Raw genomic sequence first — 26,170 nt, 5'->3', positions numbered from 1 at the left:
TCAAGAAAGTCATGCAACGCGGACCTGTATCGGTCCGTCAAGCGGTTCAGACGTACTTTTTCAGCAAACACGAGACAGGGGGAGGGCTTTGCGAGAGTTCGAACAGCAGCCACGTAGGACTTCGACACCCTAGGCCAATCCAAAACCCCTTCCGGACCCCGCGACTCCATCCTCCCATTTTCTCTCCTCTAGTTTTTCTCTCTTGTCTTCGCTGCCGCTCCACCACCCCAGCCGCCACGCGCACCCCTACCAGAACTCAACAGGCCATCACCTCCAGCGGTACAATCGGGCTCCATGCCGCTTCTCCTTTGCCACCGTTCCACACCTATCCTCAGACCGCTGCTCAGGTACCATCTGCTCCTATGATGCTCACCATGCCCGACAACTATTTGATGAATTTCCTGAGATAAATCTTTTGTCCATTCTTATTTGAAGCAATGAGTTCGGATATGGGGTGCGTAGCCCTCTGTTGAGTTGCCCGACAAGGAGGACTACACGAATGAGACGACGATGATGCAGGCGGTGCTTTCAGATGTGGAGCGTGCGGATGAGCATGTTCTCAATTTCAAAGGGTCGATCAAGGGTCATCAAGTGCTCAACCGCGACCGGGCGCACGACCATTTGACACTCATGGCGGCTACTTTGCCCCCGATGCCCTCCTCGTCGATGATTTCGTATGCGCAAAAATGTCTTCGATCGTCTGTACCATGGCGTCCTATCCTTTGATGACTACTTCATCTTGAAGAAGGATACAACTGGAGGGATTGGGTTCTCTGGTTATCAGAAGTGCACGGCCGCACTACGGATGCTTGCATATGGCACGGTCGCTGATTCATGGGACGAGTACCTACGGATGTCCGAGAGCACATGCGGAGATGCCATGGTTAGGTTTGCAACTATCGTGGTTGAGGTGTTTGGACCTCGGTACCTGAGAGAACCAACTATGGCAGACACCGAGAGGCTCTTGGCAATCTCGAAAGCAAGAGGGTGGCCAGGTTTGTTCGAATCATTTGACTGCAAGCTTTGCAGGGGCAATATCAGGGTCATGTTAAGAAGCCCACCACCATTCCTAAAGCAATTGCATCACAGGATCTTTGGATTGACAATGCGCTTTGCAGACAAACCATGTGCCTTGGGCATTTCAGATATTATTAGATATGGCACAAAACGGTTTATTCCCCTCGGCGGTATAAAGAGCAAACACAGTTTGTTTTTGGTGTTTCTTTTCGTTTGATTTGAGTCATAGAAAAACCATACTATTAAGAGGGGGTACGCATCGAAAGGTATGGGTGGAAACAACACATACACAAACCATATGCACCCACATATCTTTCGCGCATCCTTGGAGCATCCTTCTGTTGTGCTAGTTCTACCAGGTGGAGGTTTAGCGGTACTACCACTCCCTACCACAGTAGTACCGCTTAGGCAGTACTTCCGCTGGTAGTACTGCGTGTACTATGGCCACTCTCTGTAGGGCACACGCTAATTCATGGAAGTACCGCTCACTAGAGTGGTAGTACCGCTTGGTGTGGTACTGCCACTATAGTACTCCTGGTACTTTGGCCGACTTCTCTGTTTGTCTATTGGTATTTAGTGGTAGTACCGCTTCGGTAGTACTTCCGCATGTGGGTATTGTGGCTACTTCCGTTTGGGCAAAGTCTTTTGTTGCCCTCGAACCATTTGACGATAGTGCCATGATAGTTCAATGGTAGTACCGCTTCAGTGGTACTTCCGCTCTAGCACCGCGTGTCAACCGATGTTTCTTCTATTACCTGGTGATAATTATCGATAGTACCGCTGAGCGTAGATGGTAGTACCTCTCCGGAGGAACTACCGCTCTAGTATTGTTTCAATACACAATGGACACACAGAAACTACCGCGCTAAGCGGTAGTACCGCTCTCCTGAGCGGTAGTACTGCTTGAGCATGGGATGTGCACGTAACAGTTGGATTTAAGACCGCACTATATAAAGGGGGTCTTCTTCCCCAAGAAGACCACCTCTTTTCCCCTTTGCTTCATTGTTTCCCTAAAGCTCAAATTCACCCGATCTCCCTCCCTAGACATCAAAGCTTGTTAATGCTCTAGGGTTTGGAGGAGAAGACCTCGATCTACACTTCTACCAAGAGAAATTTGATTCACCCATTAATCCCTTGTGGATCTTGTTACTCTTGGGTGTTTGGGCACCCTAGACGAAAGAGGTCACCTCAGAGCCACATTCCATTGTGGTGAAGCTTCATGGTGGTGTTGGAAGCATCCAATTAAGTTTTGGAGAGAGCCCCGACCTTGTATGTAAAGGTTCGGTCCCCACCTTCAAGGGCACCACTAGCGGAATCACGGCATATTGCATTGTGTGAGGGGTCAGGAGAATACGGTGGCCCTAGTGGCTTCTTAGGGAGCCTTGTGCCTCAACACCGCTCCAACGGAGACATACCCCTCCCCCCCTCGAGGGAGGAAACTTCAATACCACATCCTGCCTCCATCGACTCCACTTGTGGTTACTTCTAGCATTTACTTTGTGCAAGCTTACTTTGTGTTTGTATCTTATGCTTGTGTGTGTTGTTGTTGAGCTCATCATATAGGTTGTCCACCTAGTTGCATATCTAGGCAACCTATTTTGTTGCTAACCCTAAATTGTTAAAAGAAGCTAAAAATTGTTAGTCGCCTATTCACCCCCCCCCCTCTAGTCGACCATCCTTTCAGGCACGTTCCTTTGGCATACTCGGGTCTCACCATGACATCAATGTGTTGCAGCAATCACCATTGTTTGCTAGACTAACTGGAAAAAAAAGTTCCTCCTTGCCACTATGTTGTCAATGGACATGAGTACAACATGGCTACTATCTGGTTCACGGTATCTATCCTCCTCGGTCTACCTTTGTGAACAACATCTCTAACCTAGTTGATCAGAAAAAGTCTCACTTTGCCCAAAGACAAGAAGCATTTAGAAAGGATGTTGAGATGGCTTTTGGAGTTCTGCAAGCAGATTTTGCAGTTGTTCATGGACCTGCTAAACAATGGGATCCGGAGACCTTGTGGGAGGTGATGACATGTTATGTGATCATGCACAACATGATCATGGACGACGATGGTGAGGATGCTGCCGCGGATCTTGAATTTGAAAACATGGGTGATCCTATCAAATTTCATGGCAAAAACCCAGTCACATTTGAAGAGTTTGTTCAAATGCATCAACAAATTCGGCATCGAGCAACTGAAAGAAGATCTAGTTAAGTATCCGCGGGTGGTCAAGGCGGACAACAATGTTAGAGTGTAATATTTTTATACTTTTTTAATTAAAAGTACCACTGTATTTGAACATTTCATCTATTTAGACTATATATATTGAACGTGCGGACTTCAAAAAAATTTGGGGTCGGATGTATGGGGCAACCTGACGAATGCCGGAACAAATTTATGGGTCAGCGTTGCAGATGCCCTAACATGTTAACTCTTTCATGAAAAGACTTAACGTATCAATACAGTTTCTTTGCTCAGTCACTAAAAGAAGAACTTGCATGGGAATGAAGAAACTAGCCGGGAGGCGTTCGTCGAAAGAAATCTATGTCGATACATCCACTTTTGTTAAGTGTCAAAAAGGTCTTATATTAAGTCACGGAGGGAGTATTATATTTTATAAAATCGAGTTCGGTAGTGGTTGAAAGAATACCGCACTCCGTGGAGTGACTAGCACCCCATTAGTCTGTAATAATAAGAAATACGAAGGCAAGTCCAAGATTAACTCCCAAAGTAGGACAATATTGAAGTGATTAAGTGCCGCACGAGCGCAAGGAATATGCAAGGAGGAGATAATTTGGTCGTGTCAAATTCAGCGACAGTAGGTGGTACTCCACCGCCATTTGTTTATCACGCTGTCGTCTTCCTCTATCCCGTGTTTCAACTTTGACCATAAATTTAACTATCAAGACTGATTGCGACGGGAGCAAAAATTATATCAGTGAATTCGTATTTAAAAGAAGTTTTCAATTATATAATTTTTTCTTCCACCGCAGTTGGTCTCGTTGGTTAAATTTATGGTCAAAGTTGGACATCGGAAAGCGCGGGCGCACTATATTTTGGAATGGAGGGAGTATCAAAGTAGCAAACCTCTCAACTGTTATTAGTCCAACTGGGGCGGCACGGCATTTTCACTCAAAGGGCACCAACCACGTGTTGCTCACGCATAAATATAAAGTAATATATATTCTACCGTGCAAAAAAGAGAGATATTTAAGCACATTATTTGTGGGCCAAAAAGGATATGAGGGTCTTATTCAGAATGCAATGGATTTTGGGAAGAGGACATGCTATGAAGTTAAGCCATAGAGCACATAACTGCTACCCAGATCGGTCTGTGCGTCGACAAATTAATTTGTGTGGCGCCAAACGGCAAGGCACCGTCACTAGAGAGAGAGAGACCCTGAACTTACCGTAAGGGAGGAGGAGGATCCATCGAGTGACCTGTGTGCCTACATGTATCCATTAATTGGACGTTAATGGAATGTGGTGTACATGTTCTCCAGTACTACTGCTACTACTTTGCTCATGCAGCCTACGGACCATGGAGTAAACATTTACGCTGTAGGTGATTTTTTTTTTTGAAACAAGGCAAAAGATTTGCCATTTCATTAAATAAGATCTTTTTCTTTCTTGTATGTAAAAGGAAGGCGTTGGTTGGACCATCATCCTCTTGTGAAGTGTACGCATGTTGGCGTATTGATTGTTGCAATGGTATACTGCAGGGCTCATGACCTGTGTGGGGGATGCAAGCAATTATTCAATTTCTACCAATCAGGATCATGGGATGCAGCAACAACTAGCCAGCTAATGATATAATACTACAACATTCCTAAAGCACTTAATTGTTAGAATTATTTATTATCTGGGAAGAGAGAAACTGCATGAGGAATTAAAAGGGAAAAAGATAATAGCAAAAATGGCATATTCATTCACATCTTCCCCAGACTAACATTGATGCAATGAAGCGCAATAAGTTCCAGCAAAGAAAAGGATTTAAAGAGAAGAAAAATAGCAATATGTCATGTGATAACAAAACAACCTATTGGAATCCAGTCAAACTGAACAGAAGAGAAAATGGGCCAGCCAAGTGGCCCCCTCGAAGGTCAAAGAAAGCCTATAGCAAGGTCCATGAAATCTCACAGGCAAAAGTTGTTGCCTGGAAAGATGGAACAGGCTCCTGTTGCCATCATTGTTGTCAACTTGTGACCTATTCACCTTTAACCAGTGCCTGGTCTACCAACAAAACAGGCCAACTGAAATCCAGGAAGGCATTTAGTGTGCACAAGAGCATATAGCACCCAACATCTCTGCTTCTCCAATATTACCAACCAAACCACTGGAACAAGGGAATGGTGCGTCGCCATTTATGGCGGTTGGTACCCCCAGCTGAAATGCCGGCATTCATTTTCTGTTGTGCTCACCGATCCAAAATCATCATGCTTGTGGTCTAACAAAGCATTCAACCCAAATCCATAATGTTGCAGTTTATATGGAAATGCGAGCCTGTAGTACTGATCTAGCTATTAATCTGTAGTACTGATCTAGCGGAATAATCCTTCAGTATATATGTCTGCTCCATATATGCACACTAATGATCATAAGTAAACACGATGTACAACATGGCCAAACCTAGAAGAAATTCAACAACTATTTTTACACTAGAATACAACATGCGAAGGCAATTCTGCATTGACCGACTACATGGCTAGCTGCCAGGAGCTGCCCATGATCTGAAATCGCCCAACACAGCAGCTTCGCCGACTTCATGGAATGTATTGACGTACAGGTCAGGTTGCCCCTCTTTATTGGAAGCCTCAAGAACCAATTGATACGCGAGTTGGCTTCTCTTAAGGTGGATGACCAATATCTTGCTGCTCGTTGATGGGTGTGGAGACCACCATTGATTTTTGACACTCACGCGGTGCTTCTAGCCAATTGCTCAAATCTCTGAGCAATAACTTGCTGGTTTCCACTTGTATATACATTGAGCAAGGACACTACAGCAGAAGATAACATAACTTTCTGTGACACATTTGGGCTGAAACCATCCTCGTCATTTATGGTCTCGCTTGCCAGAGGCTGGTCCTCGGCACTATTGAATGCTGAGCATAAACCCTTCAGCCAGTCTTCCAGAAAGGATGCCTTCTGCTCAAAATGAAAGTGAATTAGATAGGGCAACAGAACAATATATCTGTTTTTCAGTTACAAAAAGTCGAAGTATTAAGCATTTAAGCCACATATTATGGGGTATTTCTTCAGTGCATGCATATTACACAGGGCTAGAGTAGAAACCTGCTCTTCTACATCTTAGGTGTACAAACAAGAGCAATATATTCACTAAAATAACAAAGTAAAGGACAGACCCAGTGCATAGAAGCTCCCACACAAGGTGGGGTCTGGGGAGGGATTATAGGAACCTAGTCTTACCCCTGCAAAGTGCAATGCAGAGAGGCTGGTTCGAACCCAGGACCTCTTGGCACAAGTGGGGAGGACTTCACCACTGCGCCAGGCCTGCCCTCACTAAAATAACAAAGTAATATAGATAAATATAAAAAGGACAAACCCAGTGCTAGAAGCTCCCACACAAGGTGGGGTCCGGGGAACGATTATACGAGACAAGCCTTAACCCTCCACAGTGCAATGCAGAGAGGCCGCGTCGAACCCAGGACCTCTTGGCACAAGTGGGGAGTACTTCACCACTGCGCCAGGCCTGTCCAAATATAGACAAATATAGTACCAAAATTTGTGCTATCGACGTAGCACATGAGTTCATTTCCAGGACTTCATGATAAATAGGAAACAGACACAAAAAGTCGCATCGTTAAGAACACTGCAGAGTTGGTTATGTTTTGATATTTCCATACATGACAGGGCCAAACACATGCTCATGAAACTGATGAATCCAGATTCTCAAAATATCAATCTGATCTGGCTGTTATTTGCCCCTGAACAACACTATGACAGATAAATACATCATATTAGTGAAAACACAACACACAGGCATGAGACGGTTACCTTGATAAGAAAATCTTTCAGGCTTTGGTCATTCTTCGGTGAAACAAAACCAAGCAAATGCAGAGCAGTAAACGTAAGCTGTAAAAAGGAGCCAAAGGTTCAACAATGCTGTGAAACATGTTTTGGAGAAAACAATATATATATATATATATATATATATATATATATATATATATATATATATATATATATATATAAGCATGAACAACATTGACCTGTTTCTCAAGGTTGTCCCGGTGTTTGAAATTTGAAGGCGATGATGAACTGTTCGAACTTAATGACTCAAGAACATGTGTGAGGCCTCTGACAACATCTGGAAAGGAGCTACCATAATCTACACATCCAGCAGCATCATGAATTCAGTTGCAGAATGATACTACAGGCAAGACACGAACCTCCAAGAAATGAAATAGGCAGCACTACCACTAATTTATCCAACAAAAGCATAGGATAATACAATCTAAATAATAATGACAGAAAGCTTTAATCCATTGGCAATTTGGCATGATATGGTATTAGCAAAATAAGCAAGATCAGAACTTAAACAAAGGCAGCAATTAAAGCATTCAGCGGACTAACCAAGCCTTGTGACTGGCACTGCTAAAGCAACAGCCGCATGCATCCTTATTTTATAATTGTTTGAGTCGCGGAGTAATAGTAGAAGTATGCTATAAACACTTGATGCCCTGTAATACAAAACACCTGAAAATCAGAACCACTAACATATGAAGCTGGAGAACTCAGTTACTCACAGAGGTACAATCATGGTACCAGGTGTGTAGATTTCTCATATAGTACTTCCAATTGACAAGGTTGACAATGGGGAGAAATAACTATTGCACAAATTTCTGACTGATTACTTCCTTAAAGATGAATATTTGAAAATAGAAGATGTGGGTGAAGGTTGTCTTTATTAGATTTAGAATATTATGAAATAGCCTCTTTAAACATTGGGCTTCACCTTCTGTACGTGGAGAGCATATGCGTTTCATTCAAATGCTTCTGGAAGATAAAGAAAAAATGTGGTGCTTCTACAATGGGAATTCTAAAGCACATAAGATGCATAAAAGTTTCTGCAAAATTCAATAAAATACTGGAAGATGTTGCATGTGCAAATCATACCACTGCATCTCTGAAAGTCTCACGGTGTCATTCATGAATAAGTTACTAAGAGCATGACAAACATTCCACTGAACCTGTATGAATGACAAAAGACAAGTCAAATGGAAGCAGTTATTCATGTAAAACATCTCCACATTCAACAATCACATATAATAGAAAAATAGAAGGAAAAAAATCTTGAACTTGTATTCTTTGCTAACTGAGGTGTTCCTCATTAGAACAAAACAAGGGAAACATGTTTTTTTAGTCTCGCCTTGACACAATAAATTGTCTCAGAAACTAGGATGATGTTGAGTGAATAACAAGAGATTCAGCCCATGGATGTTTGTTTTAAGTACAAGTGCAGAACCATTTCTTGCAGTACCTTTACATTTCCAGTAGTCACAGAAGACATCAAAGCCTGTACCATTGTTTGAAGACAGACAGGATCTCCATAGAAAACTGAATTCCTGTGATGGAGGCCACAAAATTGTAAGCTGAAGAAACAAGTTAAGAAAAATTATGACTGATGCCTACAGAATATTAAAGGCTTTGTTGTTGTTGTTGATGATGATGATGCATGCAGAATATTACCAACCTTGAATCATCGACTGCATCACAATGATGATTGAATCTGATAAACCTTGACAGATATCCAAGGGCTCTAACGGCATTTGACTTTACCTGAACATAAATAAAAACAACAACACTGATACCATTAGATACAGAAATATACAGATATCTTCCTTTTCTTTTCAATTTACAACTGAATAATGTCTTGCTGTTCAATAGCCTAAAACAGGCATCTGGGCCAGTGAAAATGTAAAATAAAGAGAGAAAAAGACATCAGTTGACAAGACAAGCTTACTTTTTCGCCATCTTTGGTTAGGCGCAAAGCAATTTCAACCAGCAATGAAATTGTTGATTTATCAAGTAGATCTACAGTTGAAAAAATAGTAGAAAGATAAGCATGCCGTATCGTTATATATTATAGATTCTGTAACCAACTAACAATCAATATGCAATACATACCTGCAGTCGGATCTGTTTGTAGTTCCAATGCTCTGAAACGAATAGAAGAACAAAGATTGGCCAAAGCCCATGAGGCAGTGATACGGACCTAAACATTTAGATTGAGACAATGTTACACATAGAATACTTGATAAATTTTAGTACAACAAAAAAAACAATAACAGTGCACAAGCATTAAAGAGAGAGATACAAATATCATACTGGAGTTGATGAATTTTGTGTATTGAAATCAATGGCTTTTATGAACTCGCCAGGTAGGCTAGGACTGCAGAAGGAAAGAATGAGTTATGGACTATTGGTCATCATCATTCAAGTACCTTAAAATAAGCACTTGACTACTTGAGACTGCAGCGCAACCAAAGTCTGAAATTTTACCTCGACAATATTTGGGAGAAACATGAAACAATACCAATGGCTCGACATGCAGCCGACCTCACTGTAGCAACTGCATCACTCAATGCTGCATGAACCTACACAACAATAATTGTGATACTCACGAAATTTTAACAGGTTAGGGAAACATAATGAAACACAGAAATAATAAACTTACAGATGAGGAGGTCACATAATCTCTCTTGTTTACTGGTAGGGAGAAGAAAACATCAGAGGTCATGCCCGCGAAACATGTGAGTGATGCTGTCCTGACCTAGAAACAAACAGTTAATTTATTTAGTCCAGGAAAAACAGACACTCAAAAAATGGAATACTTTCAGCAATACATAAAAGCATTTCCATCAGGTTCATGGAGCACATACTCCCTAAATTTAATGGTGCTGTTGCAAGACAAAACTATTTTCTTACATACGGGACATAAAGTATCATCTGAAGATAACAACACGGCTAAGCATATCATGCTATATTTAGAACCAAGGATCATAAACGGCAACACAATACTCAAACATACATTAGTTAGCTGCTTTGACTAAAACGGCAGCAGGCATTCTGTTACTAATCTGCTAAATCATGTTTATAAGTTAGCATTAACACCATAGATTATTTTTGAGAAATAAATGAAGCCTAACCACTAGTCGTTCCAGATTAATACGATAATACATGGACAACACGGGTTCTAGAGGTGGTAGATTACCATAGCAGAGGCATGTGATAATCCCCGAGGGAGATGAGTTTCTAACACCTCAGTCCAACGGTTGGTTCCAAGTGTAATGTCCAAAGAGCAGTTTTGTGATGGTCCAGGGGTTTCAATTTCAAAGTGAGGCGCAGATTTAATACTTTTATTTACAGTGCAGTCTGAAATTTGCTGAATATCCAGCAATCTACACTCTTTGAGATCATCCGCACCCTTGAATCCAGATGAAACACGCAGACACTCATCAATTACCTGACAAACAAAATCACAACACATTAATAAATGATCAAAACTAAGTATGACCATGATGGTTAATTTTACATAATAAGGCAATTCTAAGCTAAGAAGCACCGCACGGGAAAACAGACACTGGGATACTAGTATGGGGACACTGGATACAGCATTTTCCAAAAACAGCCATTCGGGGATACGGCAGGGTATATAAGTGTTTTAAAAATAAACGGCAAGTAATAAAGATTTAATGATAATTTTGAGATGAGAGCTTTTTTTATAGTACAGGATAATGTTGCCTCATTTCTATAGATGAAAGACTGTGAGCAGTCCACACAACCCTCCACTCAGAGCCCATATAAGGCCCAATTCCAGAAAACCCTACACTACACAGCTCCTCCAGCCCACACATTTCTGTGCTGTTTTCCTCCAGCCGCCTGAGAGCCGCAGAGAGGAGATGAAATGAATGCACCGCCGCCTTTACCTTCTTGCTCATCGGCAGCTTCAACCACTGCCTTCCAATCGGCCCAAATCCTCTCCCTTGCTGGCGGCTGCAGTCCACATCTTTCTCCCTGCCTGGAGCTTCTTCCTCATCAGCGTCCACCTTGCCATCTTCCTCTCCACCTGGATGTTCTTCTTTGCTAGCGACCATCGAGATGAGAGCTGAGTGGCGGCGCGGTTGCTGGAGGCTTGCTCCTGACTCCCCACCATGTCCACATCATATCTAGGCCGTATCCCGATTTATTTCCCCTTTTTTTCAGAAAAGATGGGATACATGTGTGTCCCAGTCCCCCCCCCCCCCCCCCCCCCCGTGCCTTTTAGGTTCTAAGATCCAGATTGAATAATAACATAGTAGCTGATGAAGAATCAAAATAAAAGATCAGGTGCTACATACATGTCATAACCAAAGAACCAAGTTTGTAAGAACCTGAGCCTAGAATATTTAGGCGTCATGTAGCAGATATCAACAAAATCATCTATGAACAAGAGCATTCAACCAGTAGTCATCTTATGTTGGGACTTGAGAGAAAAAGGTTAAGCATACATCCAAGTTCCTAATTTACCAGCAATCCATGTACCAGAACCTTAATTTACTTTCCTTCACTTTGTTTACGTACTCTCTCTTCTTTTTGGGTTCTCACAATCACAGGTTTCTGGTGGGTTTCATCTCTAGCCTACCCCAACTTACTTGGGACAAAAGGCTATGTTGTTATTGATGATGATACATCCAACTTCAGGTACTGGGCCACTTCTTCTCAGCTTCTGTAGCAGCTTAGAGCCCCCGGAAGCTTAAGACAAAAAGAAATACTAATTAGTTTTTCCCATAGGCCATAGCCCACCCCAATCTCTGCTGATACTAGGAAGCTGCTCAGAGCCTCAGACCCAGCTTCCCTTCTCTTCCATCTCAGAACTGCCATCCAACTAGATACAGAAATTACCGGGGCTTGCCACTGCGTACCCCCTGCCCCCAGACCAGAGCACATGTGGAGATTCCTCCGTAGCTCTCCCCTCCTGTCGATCGAAGCATTCTCTCTCTCATGTGTGACACCACCTAGGTTTTGACTCACCGCCACCGCCTCCTCGACACCACTGCCGACAATTCCCGCCTCCTGACATTCTCTGGTCCTCAACGGCCAGCCCACCTCCTCCCCTGCTCCCCTGCTGACTTTCAACCTCCAGCGCTGTCCACCACAAGCAATGCCCTTCACCCACGAGCATCTCCAGATCCAGCACAAGTACATATGAAATTGGATCAGTGCTTGTTCGCTAATTGATGTTTGTTCCAGAGAACTACAATAGCAATTTCCGTTGATTCATGCCTATTCCAGAAATTATTTTTTTCGAGAAAACGCAAGGGGAGCTTGTGTTTCATTGCTTTGGAAAGAAAAAGAGAGTTTCAGTTACAATCCTCCTAGGAGGGAATTACAGTGCCCAAAGGCACATCAGTGAACGTCCCAAATTTGTGGTATGATGGCGTGAAGCCCTAGAGCGCCGGCTCTGGCCCAGAGGGCGGCCTCATCCTTGATCTTCGTGAGCAGCTCGTTTGCCGAGGGCCGTCCTCTGTTGAAGACGCAATCGTTGCGGTGCTTTCAAATCATCCATGGGACGAGTTGGGTCGCGGAGGCGGAGGCCCTTGCGCATGGGTTTGGGAGTGTGCTGCCGCGTCGTGCGCCACCAGTCATTGAGAGAGGTCTCGCTGTCCGGCGGGGCGCAGGAGAGTCGGAGCCAGTGCAACACCTTGTACCAGATCTGCCGGGTGAAGGGGCAAGCTAGGATGAGGTGGTGCATGGTCTCGGGGGCCTGGTCGCAGAGGGGGCATCGCGCGGGGTGTTGCAGGCCACGGCGGGCGAGGCGGTCGGCCGTCCAGCATTGGTCCAGGTGGGCGAGCCAGTGAAAGAATCGGACGCGTGGGGGCGCCCAGTTCTTCTAGGTGAGCTTCCATGCGTCGCAGCTTGTGGAGCCATTGAAGGTGGCGATGTAGGCCGATTTGGCGGAGTAGACGCCGCTGGGGCTCCACTTCCAAGAGAGGCGGTCTGGCTCGGCGGAGAGGGTCGTGTGGCTGATTGCGTGCTAGAGCTGTAGGTATTGCCCAATCTCATGGATGCCAATCATGCCGTGTATGTCTGGTGCCCATCGCTTGGCCTGTAATCCAACGGCGACAGTCCTGAGCTAGTGGCGGCGCTTGGGAATGCAAGTGTATAGGAGCGGCGTGATCTCGCTAACAGAGCGCCCGTCTATCCATCGGTCTTCCAAGAATAGGGCCTCCGTACCGTTCCCGATTTGCATGGTGGTGGATGCGAAGAAGAATGCGTGCTCCTCGGCGGTGAACTGTAGGTCGAGGCCAGCCCACGCTTTAGTGCTGTCCGTGCAGCTGAACCACAACCATCGAGTGCGGAGCGCGAGGCTTGTCCGGGCGAGATCGTGCACGCCGAGGTCGCCAAGTGATAGTGGCCTAGCAACGCGTTGCCAATTGACATGACAGTGTCTGCCATTTGCCTCTGCGCGCGTCCTGCCCATAGGAAGCCTCGCTGAATCTTCTCAAGTGCCCTGATGGTCTTCTTGGGGGGCGCGAGAGCGAGGAGCTGGCGGATCAGGATCGCGCTCAGAATGGCCTTGACGAAGGCGACGCGACCGGCCTTGTTCATGAGATGCGCCTTCCAGGTGGGTACCATGCCGGCCGTTTTGTCGACGACGGGCTGCAACTGTGCAGCCGTGGGGCGGTGTAGAGTCAGGGGGATGCCCAAATAGGTGATCGGGAACTTGGCGAGGGGGCAGCCCAGCAGGTTGACGGCGGGCGCGGCGTCTCCGGCAGAGCACCGAATCAGGGTGGCGGAGCTTTTTAAGAAGTTGACCTGGAGGCCTGAAGCTCGGCCGAAGAGCAGGAGGATGCTCTCGACGGCGGTGATGTCGCCAATGGTGGGGTGGCAGTAGAGGATTACGTCGTCGGCGTAGAGGGAGACCGAGGGAACCGGGCGCCAGGGGTGCAGCCGCTGCAGAACGCCCAGTTTCGTTGCGCGGCGGAGGCGGCCCAACGTGTCAACGGCGAGGACAAAGAGTTGTGGCGACACGTGGTAGGCCTGGCGGAGGCCGCACCTATGCCAGATGATGGGGCCGGGATCTCCATTGATGAGCACCTTCGTGCTGGCCGAGGAGAGCAAGATGGCCAGCCAGTCTAGGAAGCGAGAGCCGAAGCCGTACTGGTGTAGGACCTCGAAGAGGAACGGCTAGCTAATGGTGTCGAAAGCACGAGCCAAGTCCAACTTCAGGAGGACGTGAGGGGCGCCGAGCTGGTGCAGAAGGCGCGCGGACTGGCGCATGAGTATGAAGTTGTCGTGCAGGCTGCGGCTGGGGATGAATTCATTATGGCACGTGCTGACGAGGTTGTGTAGCTTTGGCGCGAGGCGGAGCGATAAGACCTTGGCGAAGATTTTGGCAACGACGTGAATTAGGCTTATAGGCCTGAAGTCAGCTAGGCCGCGAGCGTCTGCGCGCTTCGGGAGCAAGGTGAGCAGCGCCTGGTTGAGGAAGCAAAAGCCCCGACCACGCATCTCGTAAAGCCGCTAGAAGACATTGACGAAGTCTTGCCGGACGATGGACCAACACGCGCGTAAGAACTCGGCAGTAAAGCCGTCCGCGCCGGGGGCTTTACATGCGGGAAGGCGTTTCATCACCAAATTTCCTCGGCGTCGAAAGGGGCGTCGAGGTCGTCGAGGTTGGTGGGCGTGATCAGCTCGGAGAGGTCGAGACTGCACTCGCGGGGCGTCTCGCAGCCGAGCAGGGCGTCGAAGTGTGCGTATGCCACGGCCGCCATGTCGCAGGGGGTAGAGATCAAAACGCCGTCCACTGTGAGGTTGTGGATCTGATTCTTCTGTCGCCGGTACGTGCATTGCCGGTGAAAGAAAGATGTGTTGGTGTCGCCGTCCTTGAGGGTCGCAATACGAGCGCGCTGTCAGGCTATGGTGCGCTCTAGGGAGGCGAGGCCAAGGTATGAGGCCTTGATCTGCCGCTGGAGCCAGTCTTCGTGCAGGGACAGGAGCCGGCACTCCTGCGCTGTGTCCAACCTGAGGAGGAGCTCCTTGGAGATCGCGAGCTTGAGGCGAACATTGCCGACAGTCCTCGAGCTCCAGCTGGTAAGTTTGCGCGCGGTAAATTGCATGTGTCGCATGAGCCGCCGGAAGGGGTCGTCATCGTGGACGGAGTGCCAGGCGGCCGCCATGATGTCATGGAACCCGTCCAACCGCGTCCAGAACTCCTCGAAATGGAATCGTCGATGGCCCGGCGGCACCGGTTTGCAATCAAGCAGCAAGGGGCTATGATCGGAAACGACGGAGGCGAGGCATCGAAGGTGGCATTCCCCAAAAATTATACTTACAAGTGTTGTTGATTGATGTTTGTTCAGAGTGAAGAATTGTTATCACATGCAATGCCTAATGTGTGCTTGTGGTAATTGTATATTGGTAGTTCATGTTCATATTATATTGCATTTCGTAGCTTGTTCTGTGGACATTTCATTTTGTAATGAATGATTTATAATGTCAGGATCCATTCTGTGAACAAGTTGTGAATCTTGTCCAGTTTTACAGAATTATGCATGATTTGTGGCCAATCTATCATTAATGTGTAAAGCATTAGACTGGAGTCCAGAGGCAATATAGACTTTGTACATCTCAACATATATAATAAGCTTAAGCTGAAAAGAATAGCTAAAACAGTTTCTCCAGCAGAGCTTACTACAGAAGCTTGAGCTGGACTATACCCTATAGGCTGTAGATATTATTAACAAAAATAAAACCTAAACATTGATAGGTAAAGTGATTTGTAGCAAACTGATAAACAGGGAAAACCAAGCTGAATGCAAGGTTGGATGGAAATTTACCCAATATCATGAATTTTATCCAGTTCATGGCAAAGTAAAAAAATAAATCTATTTAGCTTTATGGGGAAAAAGTAAAGTTCCGAAGTATAAAATAGTTTCGTCCACAATATTTTAAAGCATTTACAGAAAACTCTACCTTAATACCAGCTACAAGACATCTTCCTTTAGTAGATAACTCTTCTTTAGGGGGCCCAAAGTTAGCATCACATTTTTGGTCTTCAAAGCTCTCCGTTTGCAATAAATCAAGAACGATATCTCGAACTTTTTCCCAAATGATGTTTGCACAGCTTGGATAATTATGAACCACTGATCTCAACACCTGTGCACACATAAAAAGGAATGGATATTACCACATGTGTCAACCTGTGAAGCATTTGCATGTACACTGAGAAAATGAATATAAATGCCCTACAAAACGTGCCAAGAAGATCAATTCCATGACTGAATGTACATGTCATAAGTATATATGAATAAGTATATCTATGTGATAATCAAATCTATACATGGAATATCAAGGAGAACTGCATTACAAGATAGAACAGGAAGCTCAGTCTTCCTCCTAGCTAATTACAAATATGTTAGGTATCCCGCATGTGGTTACAAATAGATTTCAGACCATAAGAGTTCCCCTTTAGAGAATAACCATAGTTGTTCCCTGGTGTTTATGCTGGAGGGATCCTTATTAGTTATAATCCATGTGCCCTTTGCTTATTAGCTAAGTATTACTAGAGGTCAGTGCATATAGGTCGGCTGACCTTACTTAGTCAGTGAGATAGACTATACAGGCTGTCAGCAACTAGTCAATTTGATGTTTGCACGCACTGACAGCTGCTAAAACTGTATGGTCAGCTTAGCAGCTGACCTTTCTCATGTATTACAAGTCCGATATCCAAACACATGCTGAAGATAAAAGAAAATACAAAAGCAACCTTTAAGCATAAATGGATGGTTACTTGCCTGGAGAGCTCCACACCTAACACTGAAATGCATTTCCTCTTCTATACAATGAAGAAGAATAACTACGACACTTGACTTCTGCTGAGCAAGTGATGGCCCTGAAAAGCTCACATTGGTACACAAATGTCACAGCTTAGTATCCACCCAAACCAGTTTCTCAATATGATAAACTCTGGAGTCTTCCAAGACAATAAGTTCAGCAATGTGCGGCAGTTTTTTTAATATAAATTAAGACTGAGAATAAAGTGACCATATCAACGAAATTTGAAATTAAGAGGGTCTAACCTGCACAGTGATCAATGAGAACTCCAAAGACATCTGAAGAAGGTGGCACCTTTGCAAATGCTGCCTCCAAGCAACTTAGAACATTAACCTGTTGTTATTCCCATGTAAGGTGTAAGAACTACAACTATTGTTCCTAAATAAAGAAATAATATTGAAAAACTAACCAGCAAAGCATAATGTTCATTTTTATTTGAGTTCCTGTCTAATAATCTACCGCACATGGCTGTAATGACAGTTGGCAACAACTCCTTCGGCATTCGAGGGTACCTGGTCATCAAACATATTATCAATTATATGGCATATCAAGTTAGAGAAACAAGATACACGGTGGGGATTTAGATCATACGGTGTAGCAGATATCAGAAGAATGAGAACTCTGAACACTGCTGCAAGCAATGTAGTTTGAGTTTCACACTGTACCAAGAACATCATACCTGCCAAACAGGAAAAGAAATTTCATGTAAACTTTGGATAAAACATTAAAAAAGAATATGTAAGGCATACAGAGCTGTTGAATGAAAGTTATATAGATAATGTTAAGCTTCATGCACTAGCCAACGCAACCAAAAGTCCGAACTGATGGAGAGAAGCGGGCAATATATTTCAACACCCCCTCACATCTAGGCTTATTTAGTCTGTAGACATGGGATCGAAGTAGGCCGCAGAATCTGCCTTTTTAATACTGCATTAGCAAGGTCTTGAACTCAAGACCTCTTGGCTCGGATACCATATTAAATTCATGCTCCAGCCAGTTGCTCCAAAAGTGAGCTAGGGGGGGAGGGGGGGGACCTTGCCAACTCAATAGAAAAGATATGTCCGTGCAATTGCACCCTCTATTAACTGTTTGAGCTTGCTTTATCCTACTTATGTAAGCTGTTATTGTCAATTACCAGATGTGCTCGCTGGTCGTGTGGTGTCACAAACTCACAACTAGAAGGAGCACCTAACCCTTTATTTGATGATGATGTGTGTGTGTGTGTGTGTGTGTGTGTTGTACAGTGTGAGGACCCAAAAGTACCAGAAATTTTCAAAAAGGCCAGAAATTTGGGGTATTACAGATACAAGTCGCCAACAATGGATTCCTCTCATTGAAGAAAGTCACGAGATGTAGGACCATTGAAATATAAAAATATCAGCAACTCCCCTACCTGTGTGCAGCTGCATCAGAATTTGACCAAGCGAGCAAGATAACGTAGTGAAAGATCCAAGTTTCGATGATTCTTTATACTCTGCAACTTGTGTCAAAACTAAGGCCTGCCCTTCCAGCATGGCAGCAATGGTCGATGCTGCCTCAACACGTACCTGCACATAGTTAAGTCAGGTCATGTCCATAATATACACGGGAACTTATAAATGGAAAAGGCGCTGAACCGATGGGACCATAATTCATACATACATGGTATACAATATTGTGGCATGCATCAATCAATGTACACTGCCATGCAAACAAGAGAAGAATTTTGCAAATAAAGGATGTAAATTATGAAGGGTCCAGATCACTTTGTAGCAAAAATGTAATACAACATTATTCGTTTTGGAAAAAAAAATCCCATAAATAAGATAGCTCAGAATTTTTAAGAGTTGCATATCCTTTCCATGTATTAGTCATGTGATATCCCCATTTGTATACAGGGGTTTCCTCCGTTGTATACAGGGTTTTCTGCATATTTACCACACCTGCACAATAATGGCCTATGTCTTCAGTCACTTCAGCCCAAAATACAGGCAGATTTGGCATGGCAGCAAGGTACCCACATATTATGGAAGGTAGCATGAACAGAAAAGCTAGATGATATAAACAATAATAGTACAGATAACCGCAAACTTGTACCTTTGTTATAGGGTCAAAAATCAAGCATGTCATCAGAGTAGCTCGATATTTTCTGTAAAAGCAAGTAGCAACAAAAGCTACCGTCAAAAATGGGTACCATGATCATAAGGAAGCCATGAGAAATACCATGCCGATTGCACGTGGAAGAGTTTACCTTTGTTGGAGAACGTCGTTCTCAGGCAAAAGTAATGGCCACAGCGAAGTAAGTGATTTTGGGTCAGCACGACAGATATCCTTAAATAATTCAGAACAAGAATCAGATAACTTCTTGAATATCATGAGCATCATGATCATTTAGTGTTGCTTTTGATTATTAGATATCCAATAACTGACTATTAGAAGTTCAACAGGAAAATCAGAGTGTCTTTTAACAGTTAGAGACTTGAAGGAACTGAAATATCACAGATCATGGTGGATGCAGATAGCAAATTGAATGTAGATATTCCTATTTACAAACTTTTGGTGTTCCAAAAGGTCACTCAATTCACAGAACTGAACAACCATAGAGCACTAACAATTCAAACTAGCATAGGGCAGATGAATCAATTAGCTTGTCTTATTGGAGTATGAGCTTTATCTAAAAAGCTGCCCTCCACCCACCATTCCAAAAAGAAAGGAAAGAGCAATAGCTCGACTACGAAAGAAATCAATCTTACCTTCGTTGTAACAAAAAAAGACTAACTTGTACGAGCTCATACATGAGTAAGAGTTCAGAATGGGAACATCTAGTTTAGAAATTAGAATGTGTTGCATGGATACATACCTGTATACAAAGGATGGCAGCTAGTCTAGCTTTCGAACTCCTGAAACGGTCTCCATTTTTTGCATATCCATCAGTATCGCTCAGATCTGAATCTGAAGAGCCTAAATCATATCGAGAAGATTCACTATCTGAACTTCGATCATCCAATGAATCATTTGTTTTTCCATCCTTTTTTCGCAAATGAGGTGGTTTATATCGTCCACGGCCAGAACTCCTGGATTGTGAGTCTGTTTTGTTTTCCTTTGGAGTTATTGCAGATGGCAAAGATGACCTTAGCCCATACACAAAAAACATTTGCAAATTTGCCACGAAACCTGCTACCTTGAAGTTTTATTCACAATGTTACAATCAGAAAGAGAGAAATCATATGTACTGTTACCACAGAAATGGATTTCCTTTGTATACTTACATGTCCTGAAAGTGAAGCTTTCGGTTCTGAAAGAACGAAATGCAGACAACGAAGAAAGGAAGTATAAAATCTGCAAGACAGTGAGGCTTAGCTTTGACTTTAGCTTTCATCAATTGCAAAGCAATATAAGAAAAAACGGAAGTACTAACCTTGACATAATGCTACTCTCAATAATAAGGTTCCTTGATGTCACAGAGTCCATAACTTTTCTCAAGACCTGCAGAGTGCAAAGGAGGAGATTGGAGTTGAAACAGAATATTAAACATTGCCACATAGCATGTCCACAGCACACATCATTTTGTGTGTGTGTGTTTGAACGTGAGCACCACTCTGTGCTTGGTTGTTAATGTTACATTTCTGGTGCATCGTCACCGAAATACCCAGCATGAAGCAGTATGTAAAATAAAGGAGGCATAAACTACTGACCTCAACAACAGACTGCCATAAAACTTCCGACATACTCGATGCAATCTTGCATAGTATATCTTCCATCATCGAAAATGCAGAGATTTCCATATCCCAGGTATTATAATTTTTATTATTCGTTGATACAGAAATGTGGGAAGAAATGCCAGAACCATTGGATTTATCTGTCATGTTCAGTTCAGCTTGCAAGCATGATATGATCAAGATAAGAACTCTGAGTACATGTGAATTCTCAGTTAATGAACCACATCTTCCAAGATCCTTGCTCAAAAACCTGGAAGGGGAGGCAACAATTAAGAGCGGTGTAAAGACCACGACTGATGACTTTCAAATAACTGTGAATGATGCTAGTGTACATGCGTTGCAACAACTGATTACGTAGGCATCTACAGAAGTTCATCACTAAAGTATGTAAGTATGTCCCAAAGGGCTCCACCTCATCCAAAGGCAACACTAGAGGCACATCTCCAACAATTTGTACCATTCATCAATCATCATTCACATTAATTTCGTCACACCTTTTCCCCCATACTCACGATTCTCCCTCCATTGCTCCCTCGACATGGCTAGATCCGGGGGAGGATGAGATGCCTTGGGCAACAGTGTTTGAGGGGAAGGCTTAGGAGGGGAAAAGTCAGTACCGTTCTCGGTTTCAGAGGGGGGGGGGGGGCTCCCTCCCTGATGTATGCACTATCGGAAATGCCATCATACAGTACAGCTAGAGACAGTCTTTAAGAACTTAGGGGGTTCTTTTTGAGGAAATTATATACGCACAGTTCGCAATTTGCCTGCCTACAATTTAATTTAGTGTTATTTACCACATATACTGAGTATATACTCATTTCTTGAATACATTTTTAACAGTGCAAATGATAAATTTATGAAAGATAACAACAATATCAGCACTAATCTTATACCAGTTCTCGACAAAGCAAGTGACGATTCTCAGGTAATGATTTGTTTTATTTGCTGTTTTCTGGAAACTATATAGGTTCCAAATTGCTGAAAGTAAGTGCAGGTGATAGTTCACGCCAAATCAAATGTGCTGATGTGAAATGGTCAATAATAAATTTACTGGTGAGGACATGCAACCTTGGTAAAGTACCAGTGGTGCATCGCGATTCCCAAAAATAGGCATGAAAGATTGCCTTTGTGGAAGTGCAGCATCACATGTAACAAAGGAAGAACTCCCTTTGAAGATTAGAATGACACATATCTAAATTATCATTTATTAAGAATAATATGGGGCCAAACTGTAGTAGATTTTCCATTGAGGCAAGTAAGTGCGGACCATTTACTTTTATTTCAGTGACAGTTTAGTCTTGTCAAACCATGAAACATTATCCCACAATGTTAATCAACTAGGCTGTTAATACTTGGTACAGAGGGGGGGGGGGAGTACAGGAAGGTGATTGCTAAGTATTCTATCAAATAATCCAAATCTAACCTGAGAATTTGCAAACAATCAGATAGTGTATTCAGTGCAGATGTCCTATCACAGTGGGCCTTAAGGCATGCACCCTCAACTGAACACTTCACAAGCTCATGAAGAAACGTTAACACTGCAAGCCAGCCAGAAGAGTCAATCTCCGTATTTGTCTTGCACATGACCTCACGAATCTGCACAGGTGCATTTTCAGTATATTAATACATAGAGAAAACAAATCGTTACAATCAAAGTAGTACAACACAACAGTCTCAACTTCTTTGTCAAATTGACTACACTTAATAGTAAATACTACTAGAATTCTAGGGTGTACACAATTTGTGTCCTGCAAAATGTAAAACTATAGCTCCAACAGCACGCGACAGCTACAGCTAAAAAGCACTGCACGCTAAAGCAAAATTCCAGTTTATAATAATCAGCATTTGAAAATCCATGTCCACAGTTTGTCGGAACTTCGCGTACTCCAACACGACCCCAGCAAGAACGCAGGTCACTGATCAGAATGGTCGTCTATCTGGCTAACATTACAGCCCCGAATCTAAAGCAACCATTGGGCTAATTCCACCGCACACTACGAGATCTCAATCGCATGGAAGCACAGAAGCATTACCAGGTGGCAGACGCCACGCAGCGCGTCGGCGGCGCCAGCACAGGGGGCCACCGCCGCGGCCTTCTCCGCGAGGAACGCCACATCCGAGCCCACCTGCGAACGAGCACACGGACAGTGAGACCAAGAACCAAACCGAGCTGGACGTAAGCAAGCGGGGCCAAGGGTAGGACCTCGTGAGGGGAGAGAGCGGCGGCGGAGGCCGCGAGGGAGGGCGAGGAGGGGGGCAGAAGGAGGCGGCGGAGGAGCGCGAGGAGGGCCGGAGGGGTGGGCGAGGCGACTGACTCATCGCGGAGGGTGAGAAGCGCGGTACGCCACGGCCGTGCCCCGCCTCCCCCGGAGGTGGAGGTGGCCATGAGCCGCCGGCGGCGACTACCGGTGGTTGCTGGCTACGGCGGTCGGCGGGGATGGAACTCGGGAGCGTGAGACGGAGAGGTTTGGGCTTCCCGGAGGGGGGTTTTGGACCTTTGCTTAGACGTCGGGAATGCTTCAACCCAGTAAGAAAAGTCGTTGTATAGGGCCCAAATGCCCGAGTGTGAAGTTTCTGTGCTCGGGCACCATGGTGCCCCTTTCTTTTGAAAAAAAAAAGCAAAAACCATATTTAAAAGTTTCAAAAAATCGAAAATAATTCTGTGTAAACTTGTATGTATTCACTACGGATCCATGAAATTATTTTTTGAAAAATAATAATTTGTAAGCTGTAAAAAAACAAAATTCCAGCCCATTTCAAATACATATTTGTCTTTTTTTGTAGACCACATGGGAAAGCAAAATGTTATGAATTTTTGCACATATGTCGTATGTGTGTGTGTGAGCGTGTTTACAAAAAGTTTCAAACAAATTTGAGCTGTAAAAAATAATTTTTTAAACGGGCACTATGGTGCCCGCGCAGATCTGGCAATATTCGCCAAATGCCCCTCCTTTTTTTCTTTAAATGCCCCTCCTTCTTCATTCATAACTGGATTTGATGTGATGCCCAATGCCTGAGGGTGCCCCTATTTCTCGCATTCAGGGAGGGGACGAACCCTTGCTGAAGGGGTAACTGAGATAGACATCCTTTTTTCTGTTTTAAGTATTTGAAAAATATTAATCAAGCATTTGGAAAAAATGTTGGACATCTATACAAAAATTGTTGATCATGTATTAAAAAATAATGATTTTTTAATCATGTATATAAAACTGTTAATCAAGCATTTGAAAAGAAAATATTGAACAAGTATTTGAAAATGATAATCAAGCATTTGGGAGATATTAAATGTGTATAGAAAAATATTAACCATGTATTAAAAAAATTAATATTGCATTTAAAAAATCTTAATTAAGCATTTAAAAATATTAGGTTTGCATAGAAAAATATTTAACATGTGTTAAAAAATGTTAATCTTGTATTTCAAAAATGTCGAGGATGTGTATAGAGAAAATATTGACCATGTATTAGAAAAATGCTAATCTTGTATTTGAAATATGTCAAACAGTCATTTAAAAAATGTTAATAAAGCATTTAAAAAATGCTGAAATGTGTATAGAAAAATATTCACCATGTATTCAGAAAATGTTAAACATGTTTTTTAACACAGTACAGACGCAAACGCGCATACACGCACCCCTATGAATGCACACATGCACACCCTATCTCTATGAACACATTCGAGAGACTGAGTTGTCATATCATCTTGAGATTTACGAAGTCACTGTAGGCGCCTCGTCGTCGACAGGAACGTCTCCTCCCACTTCAAGCGCATCGCCAAAAATAAATCCAGGAATAATGCGAACACCAGAATTTGAACACTGGTGGGCTGAGATACCACTATCCCTCTAACCATTCAACCACAGGTTGGTTCGCTGTTAAACATGTATTTGCAAAGTGTTCTTGACATATACTAAAAATGTAGAATGAAAACTAAAAGAAAGAAAATAAAAAAAAGAAAAATGCTAATCTTGTATTTGAAAATTGTTAAATACGCATTTGAAAGATATTGAAAATGTGTATAGAAAAATGTTGATCATGTATTCAAAAAATTATTAAACTCGTATTTCAGAAATGTTAAATGTGTATTTGAAAAATGGTCTTAACATATACAAAAAATATAGAATGAAAACTAAGAAAGAAAAGAAAAACCAAAAAATGAAAACCAAAAAAAGAAACAAAGGAAAAGAGAAAACGGAAAAATAAAACCGAAGAAACAAATGCAAAAAGAATGAAAAAACAAAGAAACAAATTAAAAGGAATGAAAATAGTAAAAATCAATAAAAAGACAAAGAATAACAAAAAAAAGGTTGAAAACCAAGAAAGAGGCAAAACACCAAAAAGAAAAAAAAATGAGTAAGAAAAGAAAACTGATAAAAACAGTGAAAAAACGCAAAGAAAACACAAAAAAGGGAGAAGAAATAACAAAACCAGACCAACAAAAAGGAAAACAAGAAAAAGAAAAGGAGGAGAAAACCGAATAAAAACGAAGCAAAAAAAGAAAAGAAAAAAACAATAAAACTGACAAACCGGGAAAAACAAGTGGAAATCTGGCTCGTTTTGCATCAAGTAGGTCGCGCCCAGTACTATGTGAGGAACTCGACGCTAGCTCGATGCCTAGCGACGCGGCCAACTATGGAGGACATCAGGGATGGAATCCCCTACGATCTTCCTTTTTACTCCCTCCGTTTTTAAATATTTGTCTTTCTAGATATTTCAAATGACTACTACATACGGATGTATGTAGACATATTTTAGAGTGTAGATTCACTCATTTTGCTTCGTATGTAGTCACTTGTTGAAATGCCTAGAAAGACAAGTATTTAGGAACGGAGGGAGTACTTTCTTATTACATTTTAGTGTTCACGGGTGGGCCGGCCCAGTGAAAATGCATAGGAGCTCTCGGGTGCTACGCCCTCCTATATTCAAAAATAATTTAGTAATTTAAAAAAGTCAAAAAATCCTGAAACTTTTTATGGAATCAAATATGACCAAGTATTGCACTCGTATAAAAAGTTTAAATAGGGAATGACTTTCATTGTATCCAGGGTCAAAGATTTCCTAAAAAAATCCTAGATACAAATACTATTCATGCTATATTATCGTCATAAATTTGTTATTTTTGCCCTGAAGTCAATCGGAATCATTCCTTGGCTAAACTTTTTATATGAGTACAATACCTAGTCATATTTGGTTAAAAAATATCTCCAGGATTTTTTGACTTTTTTTTGAATTATTAAATTATTCTTGAATGTAGGGGGGTGGAGCACCCGAGTGCTCCTAATCCGCTTCCGCCGGCCCAGTTGCGTGCGTGAGTTGCTATTTCCTTCGGCGGGAGCATATTCCATCTCGCTTAAGAAAGCCCGAATTCTCTCAAATACGACCCATTCCAGACGTGTCCCGGTGTTGATAGGCCAAGTGCAAGAAGAGCTTTTGGCGTACCTTGGTTTTCTTTTCTTTTTTAAGGGAAGAAAAAAATATGCAATCAAGCCCTAATGCTCGGGCCTTGCCCGACATTAAACTAACAAAGTCATCAAGCGACCAAGGGTACAATTGCAACATCTAACAACTAACAAGAACAACAGAAAATGGGAAGAAGCAAAGGCGCTGGGAAACA

General features: G+C 43.1%; 1 protein-coding gene across 1 annotated transcript; it reads right to left on the bottom strand.

The window, feature by feature from the left end:
• Positions 1-5,458: 5,458 nt before the first annotated feature.
• On the bottom strand, positions 5,459-23,063 carry LOC123147383 (HEAT repeat-containing protein 6). The gene is made up of 28 exons (XM_044566619.1): positions 22,760-23,063; positions 22,590-22,682; positions 21,980-22,152; positions 20,533-20,806; positions 20,256-20,323; positions 20,107-20,176; positions 19,698-20,018; positions 19,089-19,168; positions 18,935-18,986; positions 18,252-18,405; positions 17,450-17,537; positions 17,268-17,370; positions 17,104-17,191; positions 16,819-16,916; positions 15,998-16,180; positions 10,254-10,505; positions 9,717-9,812; positions 9,542-9,636; positions 9,368-9,431; positions 9,167-9,254; positions 9,003-9,073; positions 8,733-8,818; positions 8,520-8,604; positions 8,156-8,229; positions 7,613-7,719; positions 7,249-7,367; positions 7,034-7,111; positions 5,459-6,163 (listed from the first exon to the last, which is right to left on the bottom strand). The coding sequence occupies exons 1-28, from the start codon at positions 22,940-22,942 to the stop codon at positions 5,933-5,935; spliced, it is 3,474 nt and encodes a 1,157-aa protein (XP_044422554.1). The 5' UTR covers positions 22,943-23,063; the 3' UTR covers positions 5,459-5,932.
• Positions 23,064-26,170: the final 3,107 nt, after the last annotated feature.

The sequence above is a fragment of the Triticum aestivum genome, chromosome 7A (assembly GCF_018294505.1).
Source record: "Triticum aestivum cultivar Chinese Spring chromosome 7A, IWGSC CS RefSeq v2.1, whole genome shotgun sequence".
Lineage (NCBI taxonomy): Eukaryota > Viridiplantae > Streptophyta > Magnoliopsida > Poales > Poaceae > Triticum > Triticum aestivum.
This window is presented reverse-complemented; position numbering and strand designations above follow the sequence as displayed.

Excerpts from the sequence above, each read along its gene's own strand:
- LOC123147383 (XM_044566619.1), bottom strand. The coding sequence starts at position 22,942 with ATGGCCACCTCCACCTCCGGGGGAGGCGGGGCACGGCCGTGGCGTACC. Across the intron at positions 19,169-19,697 it reads CTGCCATCCTTTGTATACAG|GATATCTGTCGTGCTGACCC; the intron begins GTATGTATCCAT and ends GAATTATTTAAG. Across the intron at positions 8,819-9,002 it reads TAACCAAAGATGGCGAAAAA|GTAAAGTCAAATGCCGTTAG; the intron begins GTAAGCTTGTCT and ends ATTTATGTTCAG.